The sequence below is a fragment of the Carcharodon carcharias genome, chromosome 2 (genome assembly GCF_017639515.1).
Source record: "Carcharodon carcharias isolate sCarCar2 chromosome 2, sCarCar2.pri, whole genome shotgun sequence".
NCBI classification, from domain to species: Eukaryota; Metazoa; Chordata; class Chondrichthyes; order Lamniformes; family Lamnidae; genus Carcharodon; species Carcharodon carcharias.
The window spans coordinates 159,489,205-159,506,795 of record NC_054468.1 but is presented as its reverse complement, the minus strand read 5'-3'; the positions used below and the strand labels follow the sequence as shown (position 1 = coordinate 159,506,795).

Below are 17,591 nucleotides of genomic sequence, written 5' to 3'. Positions count from 1 at the left end.
CCAGCTTATATTTCACCCCTCTCCTTGGATTCACCTAGTTCTGTTGAAGGGTCATGAGGACTCGAAACGTCAACTCTTTTCTTCTCCGCCGATGCTGCCAGCACTATATCCAAGTTCATTGATGCCACAAAGTTAGGTATCTCACTAAGATAAAAACAAAAAAACTGCGGATGCTGGAAATCCAAAACAAAAACAAAAACAGAATTACCTAGAAAAACTCAGCAGGTCGGGCAGCATCGGCGGAGAAGAAAAGAGTTGACGTTTCAAGTCCTCATGACCCTTCGACAGAACTTGAGTTCGAGTCCAAGAAAGAGTTGAAATATGAGCTGGTTTAAGGTGTGTGTGTGGGGGGCGGAGAGAGAGAGAGAGAGAGGTGGAGTGGGGGTGTGGTTGTAGGGACAAACAAGCAGTGATGGAAGCAGATCATCAAAAGATGTCAACAACAATAGTACAAAAGAACACATAGGTGTTAAAGTTAAGTTGGTGATATTATCTAAACGAATGTGCTAATCAAGAATGGATGGTAGGGCACTCAAGGTATAGCTCTAGTGGGGGTGGGGAGAGCATAAAAGATGTAAAAAAAAAAAAATATTTTTTTTTCCCTTTTTTATAATGGCAATAGGTGGGAAAAGGAAAATCTATATAATTTATTGGAAAAAAAAAGAAAAGGAAGGGGGAAACAGAAAGGGGGTGGGGATGGGGGAGGGAGCTCACGACCTAAAGTTGTTGAATTCAATATTCAGTCCGGATGGCTGTAAAGTGCCTAGTCGGAAGATGAGGTGTTGTTCCTCCAGTTTGCGTTGGGCTTCACTGGAACAATGCAGCAAGCCAAGGACAGACATGTGGGCAAGAGAGCAGGGTGGAGTGTTAAAATGGCAAGCAACAGGGCCCAAACCTTCCTGTCGCTTGCCATTTTAACACTCCACCCTGCTTTCTTGCCCACATGTCTGTCCTTGGCTTGCTGCATTGTTCCAGTGAAGCCCAACACAAACTGGAGGAACAACACCTCATCTTCCGACTAGGCACTTTACAGCCATCCGGACTGAATATTGAATTCAACAACTTTAGGTCGTGAGCTCCCTTCCCCCATCCCCACCCCCTTTTTGTTGCCCCCTTCCTTTTTTTTTTTCCCCAATAAATTATATAGATTTTCCTTTTCCCACCTATTTCCATTATAAAAAAGGAAAAAAAAATTTTTTTTTTACATCTTTTATGCTCTCCCCACCCCCACTAGAGCTATACCTTGAGTGCCCTACCATCCATTCTTAATTAGCACATTCGTTTAGATAATATCACCAACTTAACTTTAACACCTATGTGTTCTTTTGTACTATTGTTGTTGACATATTTTGATGATCTGCTTCTATCACTGCTTGTTTGTCTCTACAACCACACCCCCACTCCACCTCTCTCTCTCTCTCTCCGCCCCCCACACACACACCTTAAACCAGCTTATATTTCAACTCTTTCTTGGACTCGAACTCAAGTTCTGTCGAAGGGTCATGAGGGCGTGAAACGTCAACTCTTTTCTTCTCCGCCGATGCTGCCAGACCTGCTGAGTTTTTCCAGGTAATTCTGTTTTTGTTTTTGTTTTAGGTATCTCACTACATCATGTAGATAGGAACAGAAAGTTGCTAAAGGACATTGATAGAGTGGAAAAAAACTATATCTGATGGAGTTCATGGTGTGGAAGTGAGAGATCATCCATGTAGGACCAAAGAAAGATGAATCAACATATTTTCTAAATCGTGTAAAACTAAGAACTAGAAGAGCAGAGAGATTTAGGGATCCAATGATGAAATCGATGATGGTGGACAGGGACAAAAGATAATTTAAAAGGCTAATGGAATGATGGCCTTTATCTCGAGAAAGCTGGAATACAAAAGGCTGGAAGTTATGGTATATTAATATAAAGCTCTGGTTAGACCTACTGAACTGTGTTCAAATCTGGAAGTCACACCTCAAGAAGGATATATTGGCCTTGAAGGGGATGTAGCACAAATTGACCAGAATTATAGTGGGCCTAAATGGGTTAAATTATGCATAGAATAGGCTTGTACTCCCTTGACTATACAATGTTATGGGCTGATCTAATTAAGCTGTTTAAGATGACAGAAGGAATTGGTGGGTTGATAGAAACTCTATCTCCTCTGGTTGGGGAGAGCAGGCAGGCATAACCTTACAATTACAGTCAGTGCAATCAGGGTTGATGCCAGGAAACATTTCTTCAAACAAAATGTGGTGGAACACTTCCACAAAAAGGTTGTTTACACTAAGTTAATTGAACATTTTAAAATTGAGATTGATAGACTTGTGTTAAGCTAGGGTATTAAGGGGTACGGAATTAATTAAGAACATAAGAAATAGGAACAGGAGTAGGCCATACATACCCTCGAGCCAGCTCTGCTATTCTGTAAGATCGTGACTGATCTCTCACCTTAACTTCATTTTCTCACCCAATCCTCATATCCCTTGGTTCCCTTAGATTGCAAGGATCTGTCAATCTTAATCTTGAATATACTTAATGACTCAGTATCCACAACCCTTGGTGGTGGAGAATTCCAAAGATTCACAACCTTCAGCAAAGGAATTTCTCCTTATTCCATTCCTAATTGGCTGGCCTCTTATCCTGAAACTATGCCCTCAAGCTCTGGACTCTAGCCAGGGGAAACAGTTTCTCAGCATTTGCCCAATCAAGACCCCTTAGAATGCTATGTTTCAATGAAATTTTAGCTCAATCTTCCAAATGGTATAGTCCCCTTCTTCTCAGTCTCTTCTCATAGGACAACCTTCCCATTGCAGGAATAAATCTAGAGACCCTTCATTGCGCCTCCTAAGGCAAGTATGTCCTTCATTGAATACACAGATTGAAATTGTATTCCAGATGTAGTCTCGCATCAGATTGCTCTCTGTACAATTGCAGCCAGACTTCCTTTTTCTGCATTCCAACCTCCTTGCAATATAGGTCAGCATATCATTGGCCTTCCTAATTACTTGCTGTGCCTACAAGTTAACTTTGAGTTTTGTGTACATGATGATCAGAAGGATTTGTATATCCAACATTTAATAGTTTCTCATCATTTAAAATATATTTTGCTTTTCTGTTCTTCCTAACATTCTCCCCCATATATACTCCATCTGTTACCATTTTGCTCACTCAATTAAACTGTTTATATCCCTTTGCAGACCCCTTGCGTACTACCTGCAGTGTACTTTCCTACCTATCTTTGCATCGTCAGCAAACTTGGATACGTTGCACTTGATTACTTCACATTAAAAAGATTGTAAATTTCTGAGGTCTCAGTACTGCTTCTTGTGGCACCGCACTGATAACAGCCTGTTTACCTGAAAATAATCCATTTATTCGTACTGTTTTCTGTCCTTTAACCAATCCTCCATTCATGCTAATATGTTACCCCCCAACCCCATGACCCCTTATTTGTGTATTGTTTCATGTGGCACCTTATTGAATACCTTTTGAAAATCCAAGTATACTATATTCACCGGTTCCCTTGATCTACCCTACTAGTTAGTTACATGTTCAGAAAACTGTAACAGGTTTGTCAAAAATGGTTTCTCTCCACCTAACCATGTTCTTTTCTAAGTGCCTTGTTACCACCACCTTAATAGACAACTAAACAACTTTTACCCGAGGACTGATGTCAGGCTAACAGTTCTGTTTTCTCCCTCTCTCCCTTCTTGAATAATGGTGTTACATTTGCTACCTTACAATCCACTGGGACTGTTTCAGAATCTAGGGAATGCAAGAAGATCACAACCAATGCATTTGCTAGCTCCGTAGTTTCCTCTTTTAGAACCCTAGGATGTAGGTTCTCAATTCCAGGCAACTTGTTGGCTTTTAATGCCAGTAGTTGCTCCAGTACTTTTTCTTTACTAATAATTACTTTAAGTTCCTTACTGATTGGACCCTTAATTGCCCACTATTTCTGGTGTGTTTTTGTCGTCTTCTGTGCAAACAAGAAAGAAAGTCTTTGTTTAACATCTGCCATTTCCTTATTCCTCATTGTAATTTCTCTTGTCTGAGCCTGTAAGGGACCCTGGTTTACTTTATCTACGCTTTCTTTTTATGGACTTGTAGAAGCATTTACAATCTGCTAGGATGGTATTGAATGGTGAAGCAGGCTCCATTAGCCATATGCTGTACTCTTATTTCTTATGTTCAACTTGATTTCATATTTCTTGCTAGTTTACACTCATTCCAATTCTTCCCTCTTTATCCACTTCTTGGTTATTCTTTGCTAGATTTTAAAACTCATCCAACCCTCTCACTTACTATTCTTCATGGCAGCTTTATAAGCCCCTTTTAATCTAATACAATCCTTAACCTCTCTAGTTAAACATGGATGGATCGCTTCTCCCATGGAGCTTTTATCTCATCGTTCTTTCATCATACATTTAATCAAATTTCCCAATTTAACATAACAGTCTTACCCCTTATAATTACATAATTGGGTTTATATTAACTCCAAGATAAAAAGCAAAATACTGTGGATGCTGGAAATCTGAAACAAAAACAGAAAATTATTATTAACCCTGTCTCATTACACAAGATAGGATCTAAAATATCCTATTCCTGGTTGGTTTCCATGATGTATTGTTCTAGGAAATTGTCTCCAATACGTTTATTCCATGATCCTGTCCTCCAACCTGCTTTGCTGATTTATGTTGCCCATGATTATTGCATTATCTTTGCTATAAGCTGCTCTTCTTGAACTCCCTGCGCAAAAGCATAGCTACTGTTAGGAGGCTTTAAATTACTCCCTGCAATGTTTTCAACCCCTTGTTATTTCAAATCTCCACCCATACTGACTCTACTTCTCATCTTCTGAGCCAAGATCCTTCCTCACTACTGTCCTTACACCATCCTTTATTATCAGGGTTACACAGCCCCGTCCCTCCTTTTTATTTTGTCTCTTTGCTAAACGTCATGTACCCTGGAACATTTAGTCCTCAGCCTTGGTCACCATTTAACTATGTCACTGTAATGGCGATTAGGTCAAACTTTTTATCTATATTTGTGCCGATAATTTATCTATCTTGTTGCAAATGATTTGTGCGTTCAGCTAACTTGCCTTTAATTTTAACATTTTGCTATTATTCCTTGATTTGACCTTATTCACTAACATATTATTGCAGTTAAATTCGCTGTCCCTCCTAATACTTTCTGCGTACCTTTACTGAAAATCTTGGTCAAATCATGTCTTTGGCTTTCTTTTTATATTTATAAATTTCCTTTAACCTGAATCCTCAGCCCACTTCCCTGATTTGTTTTAGTATATAACCCTATCTACAGCCCTAGTTATTTAATTGGCATGGACACCAGTTGCAGTCCGCTTTAAGTGGAGCCCAACTTTCCATATTACTGGTGCCGCTTGATCAAACCACCTGTCACCCATGCCACTTTTTGCACCATGTATTCAATTCTTTGAAATGTTTTACCCTCTGCTAATTTGCATGTAGGTCAGATGGTAATCTAGAGATTATTACCTTTTGAGGTTCTGCTTTTTAATTTGTCCTCTACTCGTCAAACTCTCTCAGAATACCTCATTCCTCATTTTACCAATGACATTAGTCCCTATGGTAAATGGAGTTGAGATCCAAATCGACCATGATCTAATTAAATGACTGAACAGGCTCCAGGGACTGACCTATTCATGTTCCTAAAACTGCACGTCAAGTAGTTTTCTTGAACGCAGCTGCATCAAAACAAACCAGTTAGGCTGTTTGCTTAAGTAAATAAGTTTGATTGCCTCTTTTGGTGTCCATAGCCATATGCAGGTGGTGCTTATCTTCATTAATGTACATGTGCATGCTAACCACAATATTGGATGTAATAAAAACAAAGTGCTGGAAAAACTCAGCGGGGCTGGCTGCATCTGTGGAGAGAGAAATAGAGTTAGCATTGAGTCTAATGACTCTTCTTTGGAACAATATTGGACACCTTGAAGCTCATTTTATTATTGTACCCTCTTCCCAGTGATGAGTGCAAGGAACTTATGGGCTCCTTTGTCACAGAGAGTGAGACTGTTCATTCAGCTGTCTCTGCCACTGCACTAGCCCATTGGATCAAATTTCCTCTAAAGCTCATCCCCCCCCACCCACCCACCCACCCCAACCAAGTCCTGAACTTGCACTTTTCTTTCATTTCTTTCCTATGTCCTCATAAACCTTCTCCAAGCTCATCTTGTCCACAAGACCCACCTCCTGCTCCCTCAACCCTTTTCCCATTGAACTGCTGACCATCCAACTTCCCTTACTGGTCCCCATGTTAGCTGATATTGTTATTAATGTTTCTCTTTCTTCGGGTGCTATGCCCCTCTACTTTTAAATTTGCAGTAATCATCGCTCTCGTCAAAAAATAAAAAAAATCCTTGGCATCACCATCGCTGCGAACTACCCCCGCCATCTCTAGCGTCCCTTTCCTCTCCAAAATTCATGAACATGTCGCCTCCTGAATCCCTGTCCACCTTTCCCAGAACTCCATGTTTGAACCCCTTCAATCAGCTTTCTGCTCCTGCCACATTACCAAAATGGCTCTCATCCAAGTCATGAATGCCATCCTATGCAACTGTCACATAGGTAACCTATCCCTCCTCATCCTTCTCATTGTGTCTGCAGTGTTTGATACAGTTGATCACACTGCCCTCCTCCAGTGCCTCTCCACTGTTGTGCAGCTGAATGGGACTGCACATGCCTGGTTCCATTCTTATCTATCTAGTCATTCTCTACCTGCTCCTGTAGTTGGCTCTGGTGTTCCCCAGAGATCTGTGCTTAGCCCCCTCCTATCTCATGCTGCTCCTCTGTGACAGCAGCCAAGATCAGTGTTAGTTTTTACATAGGCACTAATGACTCGCAATTCTACCTTGCCATCACCTCTCTCAGCTTTTCTGCTAAATTATCAGTCTGCTTTTCTGACTTCCATTACTGGATGAGTAGAAATGTCCTCCAACTAACCATTGGGAAGGCCAAAGATATTGTCTTCAGTCTCCCCTACGAATTTTGTTCCCCCCCTCTGCTGATTGTATCCCTCTCCCTGGCTATGGTCTGCAGCAGAACCAGATTGTTTCTGATCCTGGTGTCATATTTAATCCCTAAATGAAGTTCCAGCACATACTTCATAATCACTAAGACTACCTATTTTTACCTCCACAATATCGCCCAAATCTGTCTCTGCCTCAGCCCATCTTGTGCTGAAACTCTCATGTATGCCTTTATCACCATTTGACTATTCCATGCATTCCTAGGTGGCCTCCCATATTCTACCCTCTAAACTTGAAGACACCCAAAACTCCGCTGCCCCTGTGCTTGTACTTGCATCAAGTCCCATTCACTCATCATCCCTGTGCTCGCTGGCCTATATTGGCTCCCTATCAATTGAAGACTCAATTTTAAAATTCTCGCCCTTATTATCGATCCCCTCCATGGTCTCACCTCTCACTATCTCTGTAATTGCCTTGAGCCTCATAACCCTCAAATATAAACCCTCATCTAACTTCGATCTCTTGAGCATCCCTAATTTTAATTGCTTTGCCATTGGTGCCGATACCTTCAGATGCCTAGGCCCTAAGCTATGGAATTCCCTCCCTAAACCTCTCCATGTCTTTCCTCCTTTCAGCTACTCATGACATCCTATCATTTTGGTCAAGCTTTTGACCATTTGCCCTAATATATTGCTTCATAATGCGCCTCTGAAGACCCCTGGGACATTTTTTTACGTTTAAGGCACTTGGTGAGTGCATGATGTCTTGTAAGATGAATGTGTCATTATTGAATTGTGAGGCCTATGAATTAAACTGACAGTAAGCAATAGCAAAAAATCAATTCTGACACCCCCCCTGCGCCCACAAAAAGTCTTTTAGGCCACCAACATGGACCAAAGGGTAACTAATGGGATAAGATTTATAATGCTGAAAAGTTACAAGTAAATGATCTTTTTCTATAAACTAAGGTTTTCTGTGTTAGAAATAGCTATAAGAATGGCCTTGTTACAATCTTGAACCTCAAAAGTTTTTCCGGGCGTTAAGATCCATCTCTTTATTTGAAGCAACCCTGGCTAGCAGACTATGGCTCACAATCTGTTGCATTGCATACAATTCGAGATATTTTAATGACTCACAGCAAGTTCAGAGCATTTCATTATTGTATTGCCCTTTCTGCCCCATTAAATAGAAAATTGCAGAGAACAGAAATTCTCAGACAAAGCAGTGCAGGATAACTTTTTTTGTGGATCTGTACAATATATCAACTGACTACAGTCAGCAAGCATAGTGAAAGCACCATGCACGTATACAGCTATAGAAAAATTTGAGATGGGAATCACATGGGTCCGGCCTTTTTATATTTGTATTTGTTGATCTCCCATGGTGTGCCACATGGGGGAGTCAAGACTTTGAGCAGTATTTTGTAGTCAAATTGATTAGAGGTGGGGGGATAATTGGACCAGGGCATGCAAATTGAACTCTGTCTCTTGTTTAGTCATAAATTCCATTTTTAAATTTTGACAAAGTATACAGTTGCAGAATAGAAATAGCTCTGCAGTACAGCTGAGGAAATGGAAGAGGCAAGACAAGTGCTACAATACTTGGGTAAAGGTTGTATTTAAGAGAAGGTACACTTGTGTGTGCAATTTTCATTTTGAATATTAACACAGGAATTTATAATGGAGTAATTGGCACAGGAACTATATGCAGAATAAGATTTTTAATATACTACTGTATGTATTCTAAATTGTTACAGAAGTTGCATATTTTAGTTATGTTTGTATGAATGATAGTTTGAATTCTGGACATAGTAGTAACTTGTGGAAGACCTGTACAATATTCAAATTTGGAGTGGTATTGTTGAATTTAAAATGTTCTACACAATGCTACTGCAACACTGTTTAAGGAGGGAAAGGGATAAATAAAATAGATGTGGGCTTCATTCACTGGAAGTGTAGATAGAAATTGCTCCATAGCAAAGATATAACATGTATGTAATATCCAGCTGGAGTTGGTAAGGCAGATGCATACCTTTCAGGAAGCAATCAAAAATGGAGAAACCTCTTTCAACATTGATGTGCATTCTGTCCCCTTGAAGCAGTGTATTTTGCACAGCCTGAGAGCAGAGCCACCATACATTATGCATACTTGAAGAAATCTGAATCAGAAAAGTGTATTCTTAATGTTTGAAAATTACTAACTCAATGTAGCTCCACTGTCACAGGTAGAAATAAGTTAAATGTCACATTTTTCAGGCACAAATATGCAAGTTAATCATGCCAATTTGTTGAAATAGTCTCAGCAAAAAATCCTGAGAAAGGGGCTGATTTGGAAAGTGCAATTTTGACCACTTGGTTTGCTCATTACTCTGACTAGCTTAATATGTTTAGCCCTGTAAATAATTTCTTTATATTTATAAAAGAATCAACAATGTTTTGAAAAGTCCCAGTGCTCCTAGCCATTATTCATCCCTCAACTGCAAAATAAAGTCTTATTTTCTCCAATCTGTACTTCTGATTGTTTAAAAACAGTTGGTTTGGTCAGTATCACATTCCTGTTTGTGAGAGCTTGCTGTGCACCAATTGGTTGCCACGTTTCCTGTATTACAACAGTGACTACAACGTCAAAAGTACTTTATTGTTTGTTAAGCGCTTTGGGATGTTCTGAGGTCATGAAAGGTACTACATAAATGCAAGTGTTTCTTTTATAGCAAACCTAAAAAAATGTAAGAGTTTTCCCTAAAATTATTAGATCGGTTCCATATTCTTATATTGCTGTTTGCTTCTAAGGGCCTTCCTGTGCCTTGGAGGCCTAGCATTCACATTCTCTTCAAGCTTGCAACTTTCTTTATTTTCCTGTACTTTTTTTTACCTGTCTGTTGACGTCATTGAGGAGCTGCAGCATTTAAGCTATGCAGAATCTTGATGTATTCCTGGCTGGTCTCCCATATCTCAGCCCATTTTTTAACTCTCAGCAGGTCCCATTCACCATCACCCCTGTGTGTGCTGACCTACATTGGCCTCTGGTCAAGCAACATCTTAATTTTAAAATTATCATTCTTGTTTTCAAATCCCTCTGTGGCCTGTCCCCTCCCTATCTCCACAACCTCCTCCAGCCCCACAACCCTCTGAGATAGAGGCATTAGAGAGACAACTGGATAGTTATCTGAAAAGGAAGAATATGCAGGGCTATGAGGAGAAGACAGAGGAATGGTACAATGGAGAATTGCCGCAGACATGAGCCAAATAGACTGCTGCTGTGCTGTAACAATTCTGTAATTCTCTCCTAATCCAGACCCCTGGATTTTAGTCACTCTGGCATTGGTGGCTGTGCCTTCAGTTGCTTTGGCCATAAACTTTTAAATAACCTCCCTACATCTCTCTGCCTCTACCTCACTCAAGACGTTTCTCAAAACCTATAGACCTAATATTTCTTTATGTGGCTTGGTGTGTATATTTTGGATTTTAATGCTCCTGTGAAGTGCCTTTGGTTTTTTATGTTAAAAGTGCTATATAAGTGCAAGTTTTCGCTTGCCTTCCGATCTTCTAAGTCCCTTTCATTTAACTCATTTCTTAAGAAGTTTCTTTTCTCACCAGTTGAAAATTGAGCTCCATCAGCTATTATTGTTGTATAAAATGTTAGTGCAAGAAATGAATACAAAAGTGAATTGTATGTACCGGGAGTCAAAAGGAGATTAAAAAAAAGAGAAGGGAAGGGTGGGGCGGGGGAAGAGTGAGCAAGGGGAAATATATTGATAGGTGCTGAGCACCATAACTGAAAATGTGCATAGCATATATTCAGAAAAACACAGATGTAATGATAAGCCCTGGTCTATCACATGAAAAATGCCATGGGAAATCTACAATTATATGTAGAATAAATTGATTTAAAGTTGTAATGTTTCATTACATTCAAATTTTAAAAATGTTCTAGTATATACTTTACAAACATGATGAAATTTGCCAAACCTATTTTTCTCTGTTCAGATGCCCCAAATTTAACATTATTTTAGTCCACCTTAAGCACCCCCAAGATATGTACCCAGTTTTGCTTCACTAGCTTTTGTGTTATGCTGCAACCTGCTGTTACTTGACTATCGCTGTGCTGCAAATCCATGTTAGGCAGTGCTTCAACAAATTCTCCAATCACTATACGATAATGTTTTGTGACAGGAGCATATTTTTAAGCAGTTACTACTGCAGGAGCATTGCAGATGCCAAAAACAAAATTTCGTTACTCGGGAATGACACCAAATCACTATATTATAATTTTAATGCACAGAAAATTCCATACACAACAACAAAATGATAATGTGATCAGAAGCAGCTCTGTGTGGAATATTTTTTGGCTTTTAATGCAGAGGCCTGAAACACTTCTGATTTTAAATCTTTACTAATTTAATATACTTTTCCATTCATTTGCCATTGAAGTGTTAGTATTTTTTAAAGAATAGTCTTTGGTTTAAATAATATTTTTTCTCTTTAAAAATTCTCCAGCCAAGAGGACAGAACGGTGGTTTGTTCTGCAGGGTGTTTTACTTTTAAGCTGCTTATGGGAATTTATGCTGTAATTTGCTTTCTGATTTTATTCCCTCTGCATAGGAAAGTACTCAGCCTCAGCTAGCAGCTAACTTAGGTGGCACAAACACGCCATATGGGGAGTCATGGACTTAAACCCACGTCATGCCATTCCTGACACTTTTCTAGTGTACAGATTAGTGTTGCAGATAACTATAAAATTCCGAAGTAAATTGGACATCACCTTATTAAAGTGCTTCATTTGTATTTAAATATATATTCACAGTGTAAACCAGAATACAAAGTCCCAGGGCTGTATGTTATCGACTCAATTGTGCGTCAGTCTCGTCATCAGTTTGGTCCAGAAAAGGATGTGTTTGCGCCCAGATTTTGCAAGAACATCAATACAACTTTCCAAAACTTGTACAAATGTCCTGCTGATGACAAGGTATGTGGTTTTCTTCCAGTCTGTATAATGTATGCTGATTTAATACACTGTAATGAAATAATTTTATTGCTTTTAAAGAGGTCATGTTTTTAGTTTTCGAGTTTAAGAATCCAGCCTAGCTGGTGCTTTTTTTTTAATTTAACTATACCGCTGACCATTTATTTAGCAAGTATAACCCAGCTGAAGCTCAGATAATTTAGAATTTGAATCTTAAGTTTTGATCGATCTTTAATTTGCTTAGCACAGTATAGAATTTATTCGGTTTCAACTGAACTTCTGATTGGACCACACTAACTTGGTGAAAAGTGAATTCAGAAAAGAGTAGAGCTAGCACTGACAAATATTGGACCTCTGACCAGATGACCATAGCATGGTGCTGAAGTTTGTAGGAAAATTGTAATAATTTAAAAGTGGGAAGAATGGCAGAAAACAGCTATGTAAGTACCTCTGTTTTAAAACAATCAGAAGTAGATGGGAGAAAATAAACTTTTTTTGCAGTGAAATGTATAAAGTAGAACTGCACATCAATGTTTTTTCTTGTGTATTTTCATATGGATCAGAAATAACCTGCTGAAAGAGAATTCTGAGAAATGCATCCAATATGGTGCATATGTCTAAAATTCATTACAATTTGCATCATGGCATACATAGTAACTTAATTAAAATACCAACATCTTATTTCCTTCAGGACAGGGACTAATATCTACCCATTTTAATTCAGGAAAAATAGTACTCAGTACAACAGTGCTTCTAGAGATGGACTATTCGTGTTACCCCTACCTCCTGCCTGGTCAACCCCTCTGTCTACCACCAAAAGAAAAATGGCATGAACTGTGTATGCTTTTCATATTTAGAAAGGGCTGAGTTTTTTTTTCCTTTCTGCTTCCATGCTTGCTTTGCTGTATACCATCTGCACTGTTGAAAGAAAGTGACCAACTTGCTGCTACATCTCTTCCAGTACCACTGTGAACAAGTGGTAAGATGTGCAAGAGAGTATGGGGATTTCTCCTTACCTGACATGGACGTAGTAGTTCCTGCATCCTGAGACACATGAGGCAGACAAAGCACTACATTCTCTCCTGTCCACAGCAAATGTTCTCACATCCCTCCAGCAATCTTGTGCCCAGCTGGAGATTGCTACTGAAAGTCAGGCACGAGTTCACCTTGGGTTTTTCTCTCCTACATCCAGTAGGAGTCCATTATGACCTGATGGGCAGACCACAATGACGGAAGCCCGGTGACGTGGCCAAGCTAGCTGTGGTTTTTTTTTTTAAAATAGATGATGGATGAATTTAGAGGCTGACCTGAGAGTTTTCTTGAATGTTGGGTGTAAAATCTCTCCACTGAGTGTCTAGAATTCTTTGAAGACATCTGGTATCAAAGGAATCCAGTTTCCTTTCTTGGCAGGCTTTCAAGTTCTAAATTTCGCAACCATATAGGAGAGCGGAGAACATATTTGCATTTTAGACCTAAGCTTCGTTTTCACGGGATGCTTTTTACTGTTCCAAATCTTTTTCAGTCGGTTGAAAGCTGATGATTCTTTACCTGTTCTCGCATTGAGCTGCTTGTTTATGGCTCCCTGGATATTAATGGAATTGTCCAGATAAATCAATTCCTCTACAATATCAACTTTGTTTTAATTGTTGCTGGCTTTACATCGTCATTTTTTTTGTTTTCTTGGCATTTGTGGTGAATCCCACTCTGTTGGATTGCTGATTGAGTTGATGAGCTGTTCCAACCTTGTTATCCTGTCTTCCAAACTCGTGCAATTATTAAGAGATGAACAATTATAAAATGAATATCCTAGGTAACAGTGAAGTACACTGGGTTGATTCAGGAAAGCTTAACTCTGATGGAAAGACTATACTATTCTCTGGTCAATCAGACAGCATCCACAGTGGTGGAATAACGATCATCCTTGATAGAGGTGAGAGTACTGCATTTAGAGTGAACTCCAGTGAGTGAACGACTTATGACAATGAGATTTGTAATATTACATACGATGGCTGCTATCGTTCAGTGTTATGTTGTCTCTGATGGTCATGATGAAATAGTAAAAGGGTCATTTTCTGAGCAGCTGCAAGACCAGTTAGAAAAAAATTCCACAACATGACATCATTGTAGTCACGGGCGACATGAATGCACAAATTTGTGGGGACATATCTTGACTTGAGCATGCTCTGGGCCTCCATGAATATGGAAGATGCATGGATTCCTTAACCTCTTTGTCGCCGTTTCAGGTTATAGACGGTCCACCAATATTCATTATAAGCCCATCGACTCTCACAGCTACCTCGACTACAGCTCCTCACACCCTGCTTCCTGTCAGAATTCCATCCTAATCTCAGTTCCTTCACCTCTCTCGCATTATTCCAATGATGCCACTTTCCAAAATGGCACAGCTCTGAAGAAGGGTCACACAGACTCGAAATGTTAACTCTGTTTCTCTCTCCACAGGTGCTGTCAGACTTGCTAAGTTTTTCCAGTGTGTTCTGTTTTTATTAGCACAGAGATGAAGATTGATTCCTCACTCTTCACACACAGACATCCACAAAATCATATGAAATTCAAATGATCACAGGACTTGAACACAAATTGACCATCCAGCTATAGAGCTACATGTTGGTTGGATGTTGGAGCATATAGAGGGGCTGACACATTTGGTGATCACCATTGGCTAATAGCAAAGATCAAGATTAGGCTGAAGAGGCAGAAGAATCAATCAAAGAAATTGAAGCAATTTGATATCAGCAATCTCGATGACAAAACTATTAACTTGAGGTACAGATTTGATGTCCTGGCTGACTTTATGCTTGGAGCAGTAGACTGGTGTGGGGAACTGAAGGTGGCAATGAAAGTAGCAGGAGAAGAGTTACTGGGATACAGAAAGTCTTTGAAGGAAGTTTGGATGCACATGGAATCTTATAGCAGAAAGGAAGGTACTTCATCAGAAAAGTGAAACAGGAAACACTGTCTTTCATCAGGCCAATGTAAATAAAAAGAGGTGAAGAGGATCAACATACAAGTACAAGAGGCAGAAGATGCAGCTGCCCACAATAACATCTTTATTTGGGGAAAGCTTACAACTGCTATTTTCTGGTAGCCCACAATGTTGCAGTTGTTAATGCCACTTGACAATATGGGAGCACAATCATAAACCTACATCTTGGCACTTTATAACTGGACGTAACATGCTGCCAAGATGATTCCATAAATGGTGTAAACGTGTATGCAATTATGTTAGATATTTAACAAAAGTAGCTTTTTTCTATATTTGGGATAAAAATAATATTTGTACTTTTTTGTAATAAAACCTGTAATCTGTGACTTATTTATCCATTTTAACTATTTAATTAATTCTAATCACTTTCCCAGAACTTTAGTATTATTTGGAATGGTGGCTTTGAGAAGAAGGAACAGTGTTAGTTTACTAAGGAACAATTAATTTTCTCTCAAGCCTCTGCCGCTATTCTCCTCTGAAACAAAAGCCAAATACTGCAGATGTTGGAAATTGAAATAAAACCAGGAAATGCTGGAAACACTCAACAGGTCAGGCAACATTTGTGAAAAATGAAATAGTTAACGTTCCAGTTGATGACCTGTCATTGGCTCCATTGAGATCTGGTGAAAGGTCATTGACCTGAAACGTTAACTCTGCCTTTTTCTCTATAGATGCTGTCTATCTACTAATCCCATTTACTTGCTTGCACTATCCTTTTACATGGTTTCTTTTTAAATACCTTTCCAGTTCCATTTTAAATGGCCTCGATAGCCACTTGTGGTGAAGCATTCCATGTTCTAATAATCCTCTTAGAAATAAACTATTTTTGTAACTTTTCTCAACATTCTTTTTATGATAATTCTTCACCCATACCCTGTTGTTCCTGATATAACAGCAATTAAAACAAATCTTTCACTGTTCCTGAGAGGCGCTTCACAATTTTGAAATTGCTGTTAGATTCCCCCTTTAACTTCTGTTCCCATAAAAGAACTCTGCAGTTTTTAAAACTGCAATCATGGCAAATTAGTGGTTTCATCAGTGGATGAGGGCTAACAACAGGTGGAGTGGAAGATAGCAGAGTGCTTCGTGTAGGTTATTAAGTTAGCAGCTGCAGTTTGAAGCCCCAGCCATCGGTGCTTAAGCTCAGAATTTTATGATTCTTTCTATTCAGGACATGTCCCTGAATAAAGTCTTGAAGCTCCCAAATAAAATCATATTTGCAAACAAATCAAATGTCAGTTTTATTCTTCTCCTTCCTCTTTCTTGATTTCAACCGCTCTATTGGATCACAAAAAGGACCTGAGCCAATATCCCGAGTGGGGGATACAAACAAAAATCTATGAAGTTAAACGGACTATTTAAATAAAACTCCAGTCTGCCCTGATCAAGCTTAAATGCACACTTTTAAAATTCCAATTACAAGTTTTAAAATCTAGTTAATACTTATCATTTTCTTTATCATACTTTACCTTTTTCACAAATTGTGCAATAAAGGAGTACTGTCTTCTAGTAGGCTCCTTTAAGCACTGCAAAATGGAATCTTTAGAGCAATGTTTGAGCTCTGCATTCCCTCTCACTCACACCAAACACCTCCTTTGATGTGTATAATACCCACTTGCTTCCCTGATGAGAATCTAGGGTCCATAGACAGGCTCAGGGGTGGCGAGGGGGTGTGTTAGAGTTTAGAAAATGGGTGTCAAACTCCATTGACTTGGTGGGCCTGATCCATTAGCCTGGTACTTGGCGTAGCCACATTCAGCCAAAGTTATTTGGGCACATTGGGGTAAAAGATTAGTATGTATTTTTCTCATTTTCTAGTGTATAAAGATAGAATGTATACCAATTTCTAGGTATGAGGTTCAGCACCTAATCTCTCAGGTAGCGTATTAAATCCAATTTGTTTAAAAAAACATATAGTTCTCCATTGTGCTTAGGCGTACCTGCCGACAGCCTGAAATCTACACTAAATTGGTTTAAAGGTTAACCCTGTGCCTGGTTCCAGACCATTTCATAAAATGTGTGAAAAACTTGGAGTATATGCCATGCTAGCTCCAATTAGTTTTTCCAGTCATGTAACGGTTTCTAAAAGGATGGTTGGAAGCTGCTGAAGATGTGTTAGGGAAAGGTTTGCCACTTCTCCTTCTGTGGAACTTGGAGGAGCAACAAGGTTCAAAGAAGCTCCCAATACACTACTTGGGGGCCACTGTCAGCCTGTATTCAGTCCTCTTGTATCTTGCTCCTTCATGTATTGGAGCTTGTGATGTAAAGTAAGGGCATGCATCTCTCTGCTGCTGCAGCAGCATATTTTAAGGGTACTGTTCTCCTGTGGTGTTTGAGATTGAGGTGCCTACCTAGAATGACGAGGACACTGTTTATGATCCTGACCATATAACCCATAGAGATTCAGGGAATTATAGAATTGTTAGAGCACTGAAGGAGGCTATTCAATCCATTGTGTCCATGCCGTCTCTCTGCAAGAATAATTTAGCAATTTCTATGCCCCGTCCCTTCCCCGTGGTCTTACAAATTTTTCCTTCTGTTTTTTTTCTGCTTTGAAAGCTACGATTAAGTCTCTTTCCATCACAAACTAGGGCAATGCATTCTACACCCTAACCACTTGCTAT

At 39.4% G+C, this 17,591-nt stretch overlaps 1 protein-coding gene across 2 annotated transcripts in view; it reads left to right on the top strand.

The window, feature by feature from the left end:
* Nucleotides 1–17,591, top strand: part of scaf8 (SR-related CTD-associated factor 8) — a 195,190-nt gene that overhangs the window by 88,748 nt on the left and 88,851 nt on the right. Inside the window, exon 4 of one of the 2 annotated variants that reach the window (XM_041217387.1) lies at nucleotides 11,805–11,966. The exons of the other annotated variant lie outside the window; for it this stretch is intronic. Coding sequence (XP_041073321.1) covers nucleotides 11,805–11,966 — 162 coding nt within the window. The remainder of the gene's footprint in view (nucleotides 1–11,804; nucleotides 11,967–17,591) is intronic. 2 annotated transcript variants of the gene reach the window in all.